This window comes from Sinocyclocheilus rhinocerous, unplaced genomic scaffold (assembly GCF_001515625.1).
Source record: "Sinocyclocheilus rhinocerous isolate Xijiao unplaced genomic scaffold, SAMN03320098_v1.1 scaffold1168, whole genome shotgun sequence".
In the NCBI taxonomy this organism is placed as follows: Eukaryota; Metazoa; Chordata; class Actinopteri; order Cypriniformes; family Cyprinidae; genus Sinocyclocheilus; species Sinocyclocheilus rhinocerous.
The window spans coordinates 1,234,497-1,252,408 of NW_015650373.1; the positions used below are offsets into that span (position 1 = coordinate 1,234,497).

At 38.1% G+C, this 17,912-nt stretch overlaps 1 protein-coding gene across 1 annotated transcript in view; it reads left to right on the top strand.

Annotated features, from left to right (window-relative positions):
• The first annotated feature begins 2,674 nt into the window (after positions 1 to 2,674).
• The window catches only part of LOC107711923 (phosphatidylinositol 3,4,5-trisphosphate-dependent Rac exchanger 1 protein-like), an 83,217-nt gene continuing 67,979 nt past the window's right edge, over positions 2,675 to 17,912 (top strand). Inside the window, exon 1 of the mRNA XM_016517014.1 lies at positions 2,675 to 3,305. Within this exon, the coding sequence (XP_016372500.1) occupies positions 3,150 to 3,305 (156 nt within the window). The 5' untranslated portion in view covers positions 2,675 to 3,149. The remainder of the gene's footprint in view (positions 3,306 to 17,912) is intronic.

A 17,912-nucleotide genomic window follows, 5' to 3' on the forward strand; every position in this document is an offset into this window, starting at 1 on the left:
ATTTTAGCGATGACTCATCTGAACACCTCTGATTGGTCATTGCATTCATAAGCTCAGCAGCATCGTGTGTGATTTGTTAAGCGCCAGCCAGCGAACGCAGATTTGAATTTAGCATCTGATGATATGACGCACTGAACGTTCTAATCACGCCGGTGTGATTATATTAAATATAGAAAACATTAATCGGCTATTTTTTGTCTTTTGGAAGCTGCATTCAAAATCCACTTGGCTCAAAAATCTGAGGACTTTGAATGGGCATGACGCCTCTGTGTGTACTATATATAGAGTGGAGCTGTTAATGCACTGTTTTATGAAAACTGTTAATGAAAAAAGTTCACATTTGTGTTAAAGAGGTCAAACAGTTCACTTCATCAACAATGGGTCAAGTAGTCACAAGTTCCTAATTTTGATACCAGTAAATGATGCTTAAAAATATTCCTTAAAGGGATAGTTCACTCAAAAATGAAAATTCTGTCATCACTTCACCCTCAAAAGTTGTTCCAATCTTATATTCGTTTCTTTCTTCTGTTGAGCACAAAAGATGACATTTTGAAGAATGTTGGTAACCAAACAGTTGATGGTACGCATTGACTTGGTTACCAACATTCTTCAAAATATCTTCTTTTGTGCTCAACAGAAGAAAGAAACTCATACAGGTTTGGAACAACTTGAGGGTGAGTAACGACCGAATTTTCAATAGGCAAAAGATAATTAACCATAACGATTTTCAGATTTACATTCAAGAACAGTATGTTCTTCAATTAAAAAAGGGGACCATTAAAAAAAAAAAGCAATAAAAAAAGAGATAATTAGTATATTAAATATATAATCGTGTTTTTTTGTTTCGTTTGTTTGTTTTCGTTTGTGTTCGATTTTGCCACAAGATGGCGCTCAGTCTCACAGAACGTATACAGTGTGATTAAATGGTTTCGGTTACGGCCATTGTTGTAGTAAAATATGTAATATATTGATGATGTTATCTTTCTGTCACCTATAATAATTTAAGTTACTGGTCAACTAATTTTTAAGTTATGTCAAAGCATATATCTACTCTATTAGGCTACTACAGTATGTACAGTTATTTTGGGAAGAACTCAAGCCAAGTAAAGCAGAATCAGCAGTTACTGACACCTCTCAAATGTCAGACAGCTATGAAATGCTTGGAGCTAAAAGACTCCTGCAGGCTAAGAGTGATTCAAACCAGGCCAACGAGTCATTCTTACCCTTTACGTTTTTGCCCATTCATTTGGTGAAGTCTAGTGGTTTGGTGGCCAAATTTATAGTGTGTGCGAGAGATAGAGAACTTAGTCTTTTGTGATGGTGTAAACAGGATGTGGACAGGCCCTGATGGCTGTTTGTCATGCTGAGGAAGCATCACCTCAAGGGCACAGACAGTATGAACAAAGACTTGACAGACTCCTGGATAACAGAACAAACAAACATGAAAGGAATAGTTCCCTCCCAAAGAACATTCTGTCATCATTTACTTACCCTCACGTTTTTCCGAACCTGTATGACTTTCAGGACAGTTTTGGTTACCTTTGACTTCCATTTTGTGGACAAAAATGCTGAGACTTTTCTCAAAATATCTACTTTTATGTTTCAGAGAAGGAAGAAAGTCATACAGGTTTGGAATGACATAAGAGTAAATGAAGACAGATTAGTTTTTTTTTTGTGAACTATTCCTTTAAACTGCAGGGTTGCCACAATCATCCCATGCAGATGATGATACATGTTTTATTTTCTCACTAATTTCACTAGAGCTAGACAAAATTCAGGCCTTAGGCCTGTAACCGTTAACCAAAATCTATTTCTACTGACTTTAATGATAGAATTAAACAGATATGAGTGTTCATGTTTACTTCCATGGACATCATTTAAAAAAATATCAAGGTTTTTACACTTAATTTTTGCTTACAGAAGTATTTTGAGCTGTGTCCAAAATAAAAAATTACATTGTGTCTACAGTTCCATGGGATAGTAAAGGATGCACTCTTTAGAATCTCGCCAGAAGTACTGCAGGTACTTTGTGTCTCCTGTTTTATGAATACTATCAATTCGGATATACTACTCCTTTCAAATACTGTTTTTCACCTACTATATAGTGGGGAAGTATGCATATTTGGAGGCAGCCTTTGTTAACATAGCTGGCTCATATTTGTCTCTATAGTACCAATGGGTTTAGATTTTATACTGACACCTGTTGGCCTGGATGCATGCAAGTAGTAGGCTACCACTAACTGCTGTGGTTTTTCATCCAAACTGTTTGTTTCTGTCATACTATACAAATTAACAAAATTTCATTCAGTACTGGTGTTTTGTGCTGGTACACGGCTGGACATTTGCTATTAGCATTGCAGTGCCCATGAAGGGGTGACCCTCTCCATGCAGAATATGACTGCTTTTCTAGAGCATATGGTATGTCTAGACTCTAGAGTCTTCATTAGTGAACATCATGTTAATGATACATCCCAAAAATGCTATTCATTTTTATTTTTATTTATTTTGTAAAACGTTTGAAATGCATACATTCTGAGCATCAGACATGGTGTCAGAGATCAAAATGAACTATCTTCTCGCTACACACATCTAAAGATAGGAAGGGATCATTTCATCAGTTCATTAAACTGAAGACGTGATTGTTCAAGCGGTGCAATTTGCAGACGGTCCCTCAGCGGCAGACTCTCTCTGCAGCTCCCACAACCGTCTCACTTTTCATGTAGTCCACCAGACTGAGCACTCTTGAACTCGCTACTTCGCCTTTTACTGCACGGTTTAGCCAGTGATTTCACGGTTACTGATCGTTTCACGTGAACTCCCATTTTTCACATCATTTCGCTTCTCTGGCCACTTTCCTCAATTATGCTGCAGGCAGTCGGTGGGCTACTTCTCTAGTTTACTTTTTAAACTAGAAGTGTTTTAATGAGATGCAAATTGCCTTGCGGTTGACTTAGATGTTGCGCTTTGCTACTTTTACAGAAGTTTCTTCAGTTTCAGTATAACATTTTCCCCTGCCGCATCCTGGCGCGAGGTTGCGTGCAGCGCGCGACGGATTCAATGGATTAATTTTCACATCTTCACATCAGTTCTCACACAACTGCCTTCTACTCTTGTTTGTTTGAAGGCTTCTCTCTGATTGTTTTTTTAAAATGAGCAAAATAAACACCGAGGAGGACAGTAAACAAGAAAACGGGGATCTCAGCAGCAAGGACTCGGACCGTCAGCTTCGCCTGAGACTGTGCGTTTTAAACGAGATATTGAACACTGAACGGGATTACGTGAGAAACTTGGCATTTCTGCAGTCGGTAAGTAGACTGGGTTCAATCTAAACTCTCTGAGCGCTGCAGTTTGAGCACCCATGTCGCGCGGTTATTGTTAGTCTCGTTTATAGGCTCATAAACTGGAGATAACGGGCACTGGTGAAGCTGTCAAGCTGTGTTTTTTAGTCACCGTACTGGCGTCAAGGAAGAGGGAGAATACGTGAAACAGGCAGCGTTTCTATAGTGTTGGCGAGGTTATTTTTAGTGGCATTTTTATAAAAAACAAAACATGAAACACAAGGGACTGTTTTGTAGAGGGACTTATTGGGGGGTTTTCATTAATGATGCTTTAAAAGGACTCGAACGTTGTTCCTCCAAGTGGGTGTTTAACTTTCTCAACCTTTTTTGCTTTATGTACGCCTACAGCCCAAACAGTAAGGCTCAAGTACCCATTCCAACATTTATTTTATTAAACACACACAAAAAAATGATACTGTGTGTAAAACACTTAAGTAGCATATGCATTCTGTTATGATTGTCATCCACACAAATTTTTGTTTATATGTTGTTTTCTTTTTAAAAAATGAGCTGAAAATCATGATATTAAGCACAATTATTTATCTAAAACTATGTTTTTATTGTTATATTGGTTTAAAACGAGTTTAAAAACAAATCCAAATTGAAAAAAAATGCCCCTTTAAACCTTCTTAAACACACCTCTGATTAAGAATAACTGTTTTAAATGACTCTTTACAGAAAAATACAGTTTCTTATTTGCTGTATTTTTCTGTTCTCTATTGGTCGGAAATATCTGAAGTGTGAACACTTTCAAACCGAGAAAGAAGAGTCTGTCACTTGTACTGCCTTTTTAGTCATTCAAACAAGCTCTAACTTAAATTCGTGTGTATTTCCTGGTCATGTGCCATTTCCTTTTATAAGCTCTGTCTCAAGAAATCAGCAGCACTGATTTCACAGCGGTATGGGGGGATTTTCAGGGTCTTCAGGGCAATCTAGTAAATCCCCTGTAACTTTCAGAACACTTTGTGTGTGTGTGTTTGTTTTTTGTTTTTTTTGGTCTTTTGATAAGACGGGGTTGTGCTCATCAGCATACAATCCTGCTCAGCCCAAAGCATGTGTCCTATAGCAACACCCCTCCTGGAGCATTACTGACCCTCCACAGTATTTCAGTGCACTGATAAAGTATGTTAACAAGTAAAAAAATAAACACAGAAAGTGTTTGAAATCTCCAGATAGATTTGGCATACTTGACATGTGTTTTCTTGCTCTGATTAGCATCAGGTCATGACATGGCATGCCTGGATTTAAGAATAGACAATCATGAACCCATTCATATTCCAACCTTCCTACAAGTTTAGTGTTTGATAACTAGTTTAACATTAATGAACTCTGTTATTCATTTTTTCATGCATTCCCAAATGCATTTCTCACATTCCACACCAGTGCATTTGTCCGAAGCCTCTTGATTCTGGGATAAATTTAACAGGATCAGATGAACTGGAGAGGTTTTACAAACATGCCAATGAAGGGTTAGCAGCCTTACAGTTATTAAGCCAGTTTTATAACAATCCCTCATAATCATATTTGACTGTTAAGCTTCTGGAGTACAGTGGGTTTGTGAGGAAGCTGCCAGTTGATGGCGTCGAGCCGACTGGCGGTTTAAGATTTAAGTAAAAAACGCTGTTTCTGGTTTCCTGAGAGAGGATGGGTTCACTTGTCCTAGTTATTGTTCTTTCTCTGCATATGGGAAGAATCATAGGTCCCTCTCATCTGCTGAGTCTCAGAGGGATTCATCTCCCTAGCGGTGCGTCTGATGTTATCTGATCTGGAAGCATTAAGTGAAGCGCGACCAATCAAATTAGTCCCCGCAGATGCACCTGATGACCTCTCGTCAAGATATTTTGACGCAGGTGAAGCGAAGTGGACGGTGGTGCATCAGGTGAAGGGGAGAGGAGACCACTTTGTCTTTCAGCATCTGTGTCTTTCCAAGGGCCTCTGTGTGAAAAACAAGGCCATGCTTGAGATCGATATCAAAGACTTCTGCCTTTCAGTCTTTTGTCAGCACGCACAGTCATGGCAAACAGCATTGGCTGCCACACTCTAGGGGAGACTGATAATTGTTTCATGAATTTGTTTAGATACTTAAGTAAGATACCCAGACAACTTTTATTAGACCAAAAGGTTTCAGGACTGTGACATTGTCGCTACCTGAATGGCTCTTCTTGCGTCTGTTTATCTGTGGAATTCCATTAGGAATCTCTAACAAAAGGATAATGTTATAGTTTCAAAGCAGTAAACCAGGCTGTGATTTTATAAATGGCTGGCAGAACCGAAGATTCCCTGATGAGTCCTTTTTAGGCATCATGCCCTATTTTTTTAGCGTCTTTTCTATTAAATTTTGAATTTTATATCAGAGATGACAAAGAGTAAGGTTTAGGTGTTAGGAATCTTAGAATTGAAAAGTCAAAAGTTCATTAGTTGTTCCCAGAATGACCTGTCCAATGCCATTTTTTTGAAACTCCATTGACAAATGGATGAAGAAAAGTATTTGGCAAAACAATCAAGAAAACCAGTTGGCAAATGCATTTTGTGATTTTAAAATTGCATTTAATAAAATGTATTATTAATAACTATTTTAGCATTTTAAATCATCAATTAAATATATTATAAATAATGTTTTAAATGTCAGGTTATTTATTGAAATTTTTTTATATTTATTTCAACAAGCAGTTTTAAATATATATTCACTTGTCCATGTAAAATTCAATTTGTTTTTATATTTGAATTATTAAATTGATAATTCATTACTACATTTTATTTTTATGTGGGTCTTAAAAAATTGCAGGAAATAGTGTATACACTACCATTCAAAATTTGGGGTGGGTAAGATATTTTTATGTTTTTGAAAAGGTCTTATGCTCACCAAGGCTGCATATATTTAATCAAAAATGCAGTAAAAACTGTGATATTGTGAAATATTATTTTAATTTAAGATTTAATTGTATATATTTTTAAATGTAGTTTTTTTTTTTTCATGTGATTGCAAAGCTGAATTTTCAGCAGTCATTACTCCCGTCTTCAGTGTCACATGATCCTTCAGAAATCATTCTAATATGCTGCTTTGGTGCTCAAGAAATATTTGTAAATCATTTCATCAATATTTGTAAATTTGTATCATTATCAGTAATCTTTACTGTCACTTTTGATCAATTTAATGCATCCTTATTCATGAGCCCAATAGTAAATCCTTTGTTAGTTAGCTACGTCCCATTTAACAGACATTTTAAACCATCAAGATAGTAAGCTGATTCCAAGGAAAGTTTCCCTGGAGAAACTTGAAGGTTAAATGTCTTGCTCAGGGGCAAAAAAGTAGAAGATTGTGATTCAATTAACTCAACCCTTTTTAATACATGTTAACCAGGAGTCACTCTCATTTATAATCGCGGCATCGTCTGATAAAATCAACATGCATCTACACTAAAGAGCGGCTATGCGGTTGTTTTGGCTATATTACTTTTTTGTCTCATGCAGCGCACTGCCTGCGTCTGAGTAACAAACTAAAAAAAACAACAAACAAAAAAGTGCATGTGATATTAACAGACGAACTACGCTCATATTTATAATTCCAAACAATCAGTAAGCGACAGGTGCTAGGAAACGCTGTTTTGTACTCATTTATTGACGAGTGCTGCGGTGCGGCCAACTGAATGCACTGCTTCTCTGCCGCTCACTGCATAGAACAGACGCCGAGAGAGGTGACACTTCTCCGGGAAAGTCAGACCTCGCGTTTGCGGGACAGCACTGGCGAAATCTTCCAACTGAACCATAGCTAAGGTTTATCCAAAAAAAGTCGCTAGGTTTGTCAGTATGAATATTCTATGGGAAAAAGCAGCTAAATGGGTCTGAAAGTTGCTAAATCTAGTGCTGAAGTCGCACTTGTGAGACGCGGGAACTGATGGCAGGGTGCGGTGGATATTTGTGGCGGTCAATGTAGATGTGGATGAGTTCTTCTGTGTCATCACGTTCTATTAGTTCTACAGCTTCAGTTTCGGAACTTTCACGCTTAGTAACACATACAGCTGTTCCCTCACCACAGTGCAACAGTGAAAAGGGACCCCTTTCAAACAGTGTTGCGTTCCGAATGTTATTTAAGCGACATACCGTATACCGTATTGCGGTATTTTAAAAATTCATATCATAACAAAAATAAACACCGGTATTCGGTATGAACTGGTATACCGTCCAGCACTACTTTCTGGGTTATAAATGATTATAGATCTGATCCGCACCAAAGTGTCATAGCCAGCTACCCAGCAGCCATATGGCCCAGTGGGGTACACGTCTGCGCACGCCAAACTATGGAAACAATCCTCAGCTTAGATTAACTGCCATTTTATGGTTTATGTGTAAACTGCAACTCTATAAACCCGGACCAGGGCCCATGGGCCAAAGTTGGCTTGTGATGACATTTGGCCCACCATGTCATATCACAAAAATCAAATAGGAAAAATAAGGAAAAACACATGCCATTGAAGAATTAATTTCTTATTTATATTTTTGTTTGAAAATATTATTTTTTTTGCATTAAAATGTTGTAAATATAGTTGTATTTAATTAAAAAATATATATACATTTAAAAATAATATATTTGGATATAATGCAATAGGTTATCTTTCTACAGGTTATCTTTTTCCATTGTTTTAATTTTAGTTTTAGTATTACATTATAATACCATGCATATTTTTCCTTTTTTTTTAATATAAAGAAACCAATCCAATGTGTAGTTGACATTTGAGGCTTAATACTATAGAAAAGCAATACATGTTTTTCAGTTAGTATCTAAAAATATGGCATGTGGTTGCTTCAAACAATGGTATAAACATAATTGAATGTAAATTGTTATAATCATAATTAATAATCGCAATTACAATTTCAAGGGAATGATCGACAATTATGATTTTTGTAATTATCGTGCAGCCCCATAATGCAAAATGTAATTTTGGCCCACAAGTTTTAAACAAGTTTGATTTTTGCCCCTTTGTATTGTGAATTACACTTGTTTTGAGCCTGTTTCTCTCTGCATTTATAAGTAGTTCATATTAATTTTTGTAAATAAACATTATTGGAGTATATTTTACAAGAAAAATACTATTAATTCAATGTTACTTGCTATTTCCTTTGTACTTCTAAAATTTACTACACCAAATTGTTTTCACTTTATTAGTGCCCGATGTGTTTTAGAAGCGTAGATGGATGTATAGATTCAGTGCTGAGAGTTTTCGCTGATCCCCGTAGACCCTCCAGATTGCGCAGTAGTACTGATGATCATCAGTAGTGGCAGCGGAGAGTCTGCAGCTGTGAACTCTCGCTGTGACTGCCGCAAGTTCTGCTGATTACTCTCCTATATCCTCTAAAGTGTCAGATTAACAGTGTCTTAAAGCTGCAACGTTAAAGCAAATGCGTTATAAGCCAGGACACAGAGGCACAAGTCAGCACCAGGAATTTCAGGAATCTCTTCAACTTTCCTGTGCTCAATTAGCTTCGTAGACCTTTCCTCTTGTTCAAGTATCTGATATCAAACAAACACTGGGATAATGTTGCTAATTATAGCTTAATTTTTAATGCTGATGAGTGACTGGTTTTGTCGAGGGGGTTGAGCTTCCTCATGTTCTACTCTGATAACGTATCGCTTGAGGGAAAAATAGTTGAAGGAAAAGTGCTTTTGTAGTTTGAGCTGTTTCTGATGACTTTTCTGATGTCTGTAACACTCAAAGACCCAAGGATATCTGGAAATAAAAATGAAATGCAAGCATTCATTTCTAATATGGTAGTTGTTTGGTTCTGGAGAATCAGGTCACCTGAGCCATAACTGCTCCTAGGGTCAGTGTCCTGCTGATTTTAGCACTAATTTGTCTCAAAATACTGTACCTGCCTGGAAGATTCTAATAATCCTGAAGACCTTGATCAGCTGGTTCGGGTGTGTGTGATTGGGGTTGGAGCTGAACTCTGTAGGACACTGGCCCTCCAGAATCAGGATTGGATACCCCTATTATAATGTGACTAATCACTCAAGAGCCTCAGGACTGTGACAAAACTGATTGGTTGATGGCACCCCAAGAATGCACACAGTCCTAATGCTATATACATTACTGCTACTTTCTCACATTCACCAAGGCTGCATTTATTTGATAAAAAATTGCAGTAAAAACAGTAATATTGTGAAATATTATTGCAGTTTTGATTGTTTTCTTTAAATTAAAAAAATATATATTAAAATGTAATTTAAAATGTAATTTATTTCTGTGATGGCAAATCAGATTTTTCAGCAGCCATTATTCCAGTCTTCATGGTCACATGACCTTACAGATATCAAACTAATATGCTGATTTGAATGTTGAAAACAGTTATTTGATGAATAGAAAGTTCAGAAGAACACCATTTATTTGAAATAAAAATCTTTTGTAGCATAATAATTTCTTTACTGACACTTTTGATAAATTTAATGTATCCTTGCTAAATGAAAATATTTAATTTCTTTCAAAATAAATAAATAAATAAAAATAAAAGTTTTGAATGGTAGTGTCATTTCATCAGAATACACAGCTACTTTTGAATTGTCTGTAGAGTGCATAGTTTGTGGCATCTACCAGTGACTCAGCACAGTCACACATATTTAATATTCTGCTATGTGTAGAAATATTTGGGGCAAATGATAGTTTGTCATGGGCTGGGCTACCTAGTGTGAAATAGCAGAAACAGCAACCAAGGGACCAATAAAATGTCCTGTCAATCAATGTGGTAGCTGCTGGTTAATGGAAAAATAATGCTTTATGTTGCAAATCATCAATGTGCATGTTTTTCATGTTCAGAATGTTTTCATGTTAATGTTTTGTAGGAGGACATCTTGAATCATCTGCATCAGCAGGGAATCTGTGAGGATCTTGTACAAAATAATCCTCCCGTGGCCTTTTGTGGTCTGACAAATATTGTGAGCAAGGACATCTGCTGATGTTCTCTGTGATATTCAGTATTTTAAGCCAATCAGATCGGCTGAGCAGAAAGTCAAACTTAGAAATCCTAGATAGAGTCGACTGATTGGTGAGTCACTGTGAGGTCATGAGCACAGCATGAAACTGATAAAGTCGTCTGTGTTCCCGACTGCCCTGTCAGAGGCCTGAGAGAGGTGTTAATGAATTATATGCTTATTTAGATATAGAAAACAGAAAGACATTGGGATATTTAACCAGGCAATGGTGTAATGACTGTCACCTGCACTTACTAGTTAGATTCACGCCTCTAATTTAATCACATCTACCTGGCCAGGCGCCGTGTAAGTGTTACAAACACTTACGTGAATAAGGTATGCCTGTTGGCACCTCCTCATCTTTTACAAACAAACTGACAGCAAACAAAGCCATGTGTTAGAGATTATGAACGCTATCAGATGGAGGAGAGGTATGCAGACCACAGGCATATGGGATAAGGCTCTTAGCAGATTTTCTTAAAATGTTCAATAAACTTCGGATTGTGGTTTGCATTAAACTGACACTTACATAACTCCTCTTTGAGCAGGTTTAAGGTCTGTTTTGTGCTCCTGGCTGTTTAATTATTCAGGTGATGAGGATTTATGTGCATATATGAGGTTTGTTTTCCCTCGGATCTCTTTGTGGGATAGTGGGTGTGATTATTTACTTGATTTAGATACAATACTGGTGTTTTCTCACTCTCTCTTGACCGCCAATAGCCTTGATTGTGACCCCATCACAAACATTACTTTTGCAGCTGTAGACAATAGCCGACTACTTGAGAGGCATGTTTTGCAAAGAGAAAGGCAGCAGTAAATAGAAGGGCATACATTGGCACATTGACCTTTGACCAGAAGAGCTCTAAGGAATTCCTCAGTTGTCCTGAGTTGTCCTGTTTGTGCCCAGAGGCCGGCTGTAGTCATGACTCTTGAGATATTTTTTGAGTGAGAAGTTCAAATGGTTTTAGACCCCATTCACACCTTTTCCGTCCATTTGTGATTGGATTGACGAAAATGCATATTAATACCAAGTGTAAACAGGGCTATAGGGGTTATGCGCAACAGACTTCCGTATTCTGTTAACCGGGTCTCGTCGCTTCCGGTTCAAGCGTTTTGCATATGCTTAGTTAAATATGAAGCAGTTTTACTCAAGATGCCTTCAAAGTAGATACCAATGATGATCATAACCAATGTCCATCACATATGCGGACTGATATCCTTTTCACATTTAGATATAAAAATTGAATAAAACGTCAACAATAAAAACAGCTAGCTAGTTTAACTGATTATCTTAAAAGTCCATAGATATCGCTATTATTTAATACGGCTGTTAACACGTTCTCCGACAAGTGGAAGCAATGAGACCTGTTTTCCGGGTTTGGTCAGGTGATGTTCGACATATACCCTATTGTGTCAGAGTTCAACTGGATCTAAATCTTGCTCGGTCCAGTTTGTGAACAAATTGTTTGTTCATGCCTGTTCTTTTCAAATGAACTGTTTGTTCAGGTTCCTAAATTAGAAGAACCATTTGTTCACAAATCAAACTGATTAATTTGTCGAGTTCAATTTAGTGAGTATGATTTAGTTATTTGGCTGCATGAAGCTCTCTGGAGTGGATGAGCATGAGTGAACAATGGCTTAAATTTGGGTCTGTTCCCCATGTAAAGATACTGAATGTAATCAAAAGACCCGAAATCTAGTAAACAAGGATTTTTTTGCTATTTTATAGTTATTTTTGTGTAATTTTTGGAGCTTATAACAGAGTGTGAAAAAGATCTACATAAAGATTGTTTAAAATATTGAATCATACATATCAGTCATATGGCATGAGTGTGAATAAATGACAACTGTAATTTTTGTATCCATTTAGAACTTCTTGTAAAACCTGCTGTTTGATTTAGAAATGAATGAACTCATTCAATCTGTACTTTAATCTTTCATAAACCTACAGCTGATGTAAAGAATCCGATCTTTTGTCATCTTGTGGGTTTATTTCCTGTGGTGAGATGGAAGAGTCTTGTCCAGCCACCAAAGCCACTCTTAGGGTGATAATCAGTGAAGAAATGACAGAAATCGTGCATTTGTAATTTGACTCTAATGAAGCAATACTGCAATGATGAAGATACACTTTGTGGCTTTTGGGCTGAATGTGCTGCAGTGATATTGAATCCATTATTCTAGAGGGAAGGAGGAATGACACATCAGGAAATGAGATAATACACACACACGCATATACGCCTGTGGTAAATGACAAAGTAAGCTGATGTGGATGTTCACAGTTGACGAAATCCCATTATACAGTACACTCCAAAGGTAATTAAACCGTGTGGGTTTGTTTGAGTACTCATGCAAACATCTCTCTATGTGAAGTGATAATGATTGCTGTCTGTTGTTGTCATATAGGCCAGCTCAGGGTCTACTGTGTCCTTTCCCCCCTGTGGTGAATGAACCCCTGGCTCTCATGGCACCTTTCCATGTGCTCACTCTCTCTTCCATGGAGATGAGCCCAAATGCCTTCCAGATGGCCAATCCAATCTGTACTGAGATCTTATCTGGACTACCACATGTCAGCACCAAGCCTTTGTAGCAGTACTGTCCAATGGTCAACCAGTGTTGGATTTTCCATACACTCAAGCTTCTTAATGATGGGCTGGTGTCACAGACACAGGTTTTCTTGTGAATGGGGCCATTTCGCAGCAATGTGATGTAAACACCTACCTCATATTGGAAGCATATCAAATTTGAAACAGCCAAAGCTAGTCAAAATTATTCTGAATGGTTTCCAAAAAACAAAAAAAACAACCATAAGTAATAGACTCTGGTGTAACTCAGCTGGTACATTTGTGCTATAGACAACATGAATTAAGTGTTGCTTGCTGAGAATTGTTATTACTTTTCTTTGCAATAAGAATTATTTTTGCTTGGCAGGTGGAAAAATCTCATTAAAGGATAGATCCAAATCATATCTAAGAACAAGTCTTAGGGGTTAGTCATTTTTTATTTGGAACAGTAAGCAACCTAACTACCCAGAACACCCTAGTAGCAATTTTTCCTGGACCCAGCCAGAACATCCTAGCAACCAATTAGAACCACCCACAACAACCTAGTAGCAACCTTCCTGGAACCACCTAAGAAATCCTAACAACCACCTTGAACCATCCATAACATCCTAGTAACACCCTAGCAACCACGTAGAATCACCCAGAACATCATAGCAACCACCTAGAATTAACCAGAACATCCTGGCAACAATCTAGAACACCCTAGCAACCTTGTAGAATCACCCAGAACATTCTAGCAACACCCTAGCCGCAACCCAGAACATCCTAGCAACCACCCAGGACACCATAGTGGTCACAAAGAACCCCCCAGAACACCCTAGAAAACTTGTAAAGCCACCCAGAACATCCTAGCAATGCCTAGCAACAACCCAAAACATTTAGAAATTGGGAAGCGTGAAACAAATAACGCGTTCTACGGAGCCACTAAAAGGTTAGCCGCTTGCTAGCGGTAGCCTGTTGCATTACAGTACATGAAAGTTTACTTACCACATACACAGAGTAAGGAGAAATGTCTGATAGGACGATGGCGAATGATTTGCAGATCCTGAGCGATCCGTGCTGGTTGCTGAGGAAATACTACAACTTTGCGCTGTGGATCGCCGGATCGGCTTTCACCGTGGACGAAGCGGAGTCCAGCCCGGGGTCGTCACATGTGGTTGCTGCAAGCCTGCCGAAAGCTCCTTCGTCGAATCTGCCGCCTCTGCTCACTTCAGCCCACCGGCCGTTCCTCACTTTATCCCCCGGCCTCTGCTCATAGGCCGCGGTGTGTGACGCTGTTTCGTTGTGAAAGCGAAACTACTTTGTTGGCCTTCCAAAAGAGGACACGACTAGAAATCAGTGGTTAAGCATGAATCACTGGCTCACTAGATTCGTTCAGAAACGCACTTTCATTCATGAATGAAACTGCTGTGTTTGCTTTTAGAGATGCGCAGCGGCTGAGCTGTTACCATGTTTCTTTTCCCCTCATTTTTTTAAGCTAACCTGAATTTATATTTTGACGGGTTGCCATGAGGAACTTTTAAGTTTCTGTTGCCTATGTAAATGATATGACGATAGTTTTACTCAAATGAAACTGTCAAATGATCATGAAGTGACTCTCAGAGGGATCAGAGCAGTTCTGGAGATGTTGTTCATGTATTTATGATACTAGTCCATATTGCGACTCTATAAGTGTACTGACCTACTTTTGATTAATTAATTCAAACTTTGACAAATTCCGTGACATTCCACGTCATACAGTAAATTCCATTTATATGCCTGGATTCCGCGATCCTGTCCGTGTTTTCTGCATCGCGGAAATAATAGTATTGAGGTGTTTTGCAACTTCAGTGTAACGTTAGTGGATTGGGCCACAGAGTGGTGAGTTCTGACAGGCTGCATCAGAGCCAAATATCGCGTTTCAAAATTAAGTCATTTTATCGGTGAATCGGTTTTTGGCCGATAATCAGTCGACCCCTAGAATAGAGTCCTTGTGATCACGAATCTCAAAAGTGAAAGTGAAAGTAAAATGAGAGCGCGCAATCGAAAGGATGTCAGCTTAACATCGTGATGTCTGTCAGCCATCGGCGATGGACGATGGCATCGTCTATCGGCCCAACCCTATTATGAGTGTCCCTTCCCTTGTCACCCTCATTTCTTTGTCTCTCCGCTGCATGTCCTGTGGTGCCGTGGCTCGTTTCCACCCCTGTGAACAGCTCAAACAGCCGTGAACTTTGAAGACCCTCTTAGCGGAAATGCGGGACAGGGGGCCGAACTCAAAGAGGACTTTGTTGCAGCGGCCGCTGCTTGAGGGGTGATGGGGAATCAGAGTCACGAAGAAAGAGGGCCGAGCTCAGATCCCCTCTTTTAAACTTCATCCTCCTGCTACTGAGCTCTTTGTCTCCATTAGCTGGGTCGCGGCCACAAAGAGAGGATTTTTTTTCCTTCTCTCTCCCCCTCTTCCCTCTTGGTTTATTTATTCGATTTCATGCCATGCCGGCCAAAATGGCCCCTTCCTTGCATCCAAAACTACTTCATACCCTTTTGCAGTGAGGCAGATTCTCACAGAGAGCCATGAAAGGGCCCTTTGGAAGGGCCGGGGTGTGTTTTTAGCTGGGCATTCACAGGAAGTGTGAGCATCGGATTCAGTAAGTTTTGCTGTTGCTCACGTTGTGGGAACCAGTTCGGGTTGTAAAGATTCTCCTCATTTGCACTGGAGAAAGAGGACAAATGTGTGGTTTGGAGAACCTCAGGGGTTCTTCTGTGACCCTTTACTGTTCATTGAATGCTGAAGTACCAGCAAGTAAACAGCACGGTTTGTTTAAAGCGGGAAAATCAATTTAGGCAGGATAATGTTAGTCCTAACATGTGCTGAGACATTTAACTTGAGGAAGGCCGGGTGATTTAATGTCCAAGGATGTCCTGGACAAAGGCAGAGTGGACATCCTATAGTTTAACAATATCCTGTCACTTAGTAGTACCATTATATCAGACTGGATAAGTTTGTTTCATTAGGTATCTTCAGCCCTCACAGTGACGCATATAGTCCTGTAGGTTTATAGTCAACATGAAATCAAAATTGACCACATTTACTTTCATTACATGTTTCTGGTCTTTTTGTGAGTGATTCAGTAGTACATGTTATTCCAAAGAGAAAAACTGTTTGTTGTCTTTGTAATGATCTTCTTCTGTAATGACATTCTTTTCCCGCTGATGTCAACTACATCGCAAAGGCCAATGGATAATGTTAACATATTTAGACATTGTTTTATTAAACACACATTTGATCTGACTACATTCTGGTATGTAACACCCACTTTTCACAATCCAATCAATTCCTGATGGGTCGCTGAACTTCTTAATCCACTCTGAAATACGTAAAATTATGGAGTTGGCATTTTACATTGTAAAGTAAGGTAGATTGGTTATGTTGTCATTTGACTTATATTGACTATACTACATGGTCAGTGAGAGTTGTGTAGTCTGGTGAATCCTGAAAATCCAGATGAGTTTGGGTTTTAATATTTCAAACTTTTGATAATGTACATTGTATTTCCTTCAAACTGTCCTAGTTTTTCAGAATACCTGAGTTCACTTCATTGTTGTGCATTTAAAACTCCTCCTCATGGTTGCTGCTGTAGAATTACTGCTGAATGTAAGCAACTATCAGGCAAATTGGCTGTTAGGAATGCTCTGTGTCTGCTGTCTACTTTTAGTCTGAATGCTGAGTAAGCGCATTCAGTTTTCTGATACAGTAGGATATATAAACGATACTTTGAATTTCAACTTTTTTAATTTATTCATACAATGATGAGTTGTCATTGGAAACAATATTGATGGAATGCTATATTTACATTTGGAGATGATTTGTGGTTGTAAATGTGAAGATGTGTGTAAATGTGAAACATTCTTGTGTATATGTTTAAGTTTCATGATTTTAATTAATTAGACATGTTTTTTTTGATTAATAAAATTTAATTTAAGCATTAAAAAGGATGCCCCCCCCAAAACCGTAAACCTAGGGGAAACACTGGTTTATTATTTTGATACTTTCGATATTTTAAATGAAATGTACAAAATGCTATATGGCCCTTTTAAAGAGGATCATACAGTAACAATACAGCATGAATTCAGGTAAATTAGGCCACTTTTTGACATGGCCAGATTTACCTGAATTAAGCTTGTACAGAACATAGCTGCTCAGGATTGCTGCTTTTATTATCAGATGTTCTTACTCTACTACTAAGGGGCTGAGATGATATAAAAGCATGTCAAAGTTCTCTCTCCGGCAGGGTACGACTACTATATTGACATATTCAAGATTCAAGATTTTTTATTTGTCACATACATGGTTATATATATTCTCTATATAACCATGTATGTGACAAATAAAAAATGTGATTCGGTCCGGTTAAATAGTGCTTGTATTGAGCATTATTTTAGTCATTCCCGCAGGTTTCGCGCTTATACCAAACGCGCGCGCACCACCACTGATGTATATTAGTGGAGCGCACAATCCGCGCTCAGTCTCAACCAGCTTGTGAGCCACAAATACCAAAATGAGTGGCTAACTGCTCTAAAACGTTCAAATACATAAAAAATTGTCATAATGCCCGTTTTGGCGAGTATCCAGTTAAACACAGTCAGTTTTGGCGTTAAATAGTTGAGAAAGAGAACGCATGTTGTGTAACAGTAATATTGGGTCCATGGATAAACTCTTAAAGGGACCGCAGTCCAATATTCCTGCTGCTGTCTGTCATGTTAATCAAAGAACAAAAGACAAATAAAATAATTTTCTGCTCTTCACTAAATACGTTTTATAACTTTAATGGTAAGCATTAATTAGTTTCATAGCTCTTGTTATTCTATTGCATTTATTTGTGCTGTTGTTTGCAATTTTTAGTTTTTGTTCTTATTTTATTACTGATTTTTACTTGTGTTTTTTTATGAAAATAAAACTTTGCGTTGAAGAAAAGTAGATTTTTGTTTGTATATGCTGTCAATTATAGTTCTTAGAAAGAAAATCGGAAATCGCAAAAATCGGTATCGGCAGATCACACTAACAAAAAA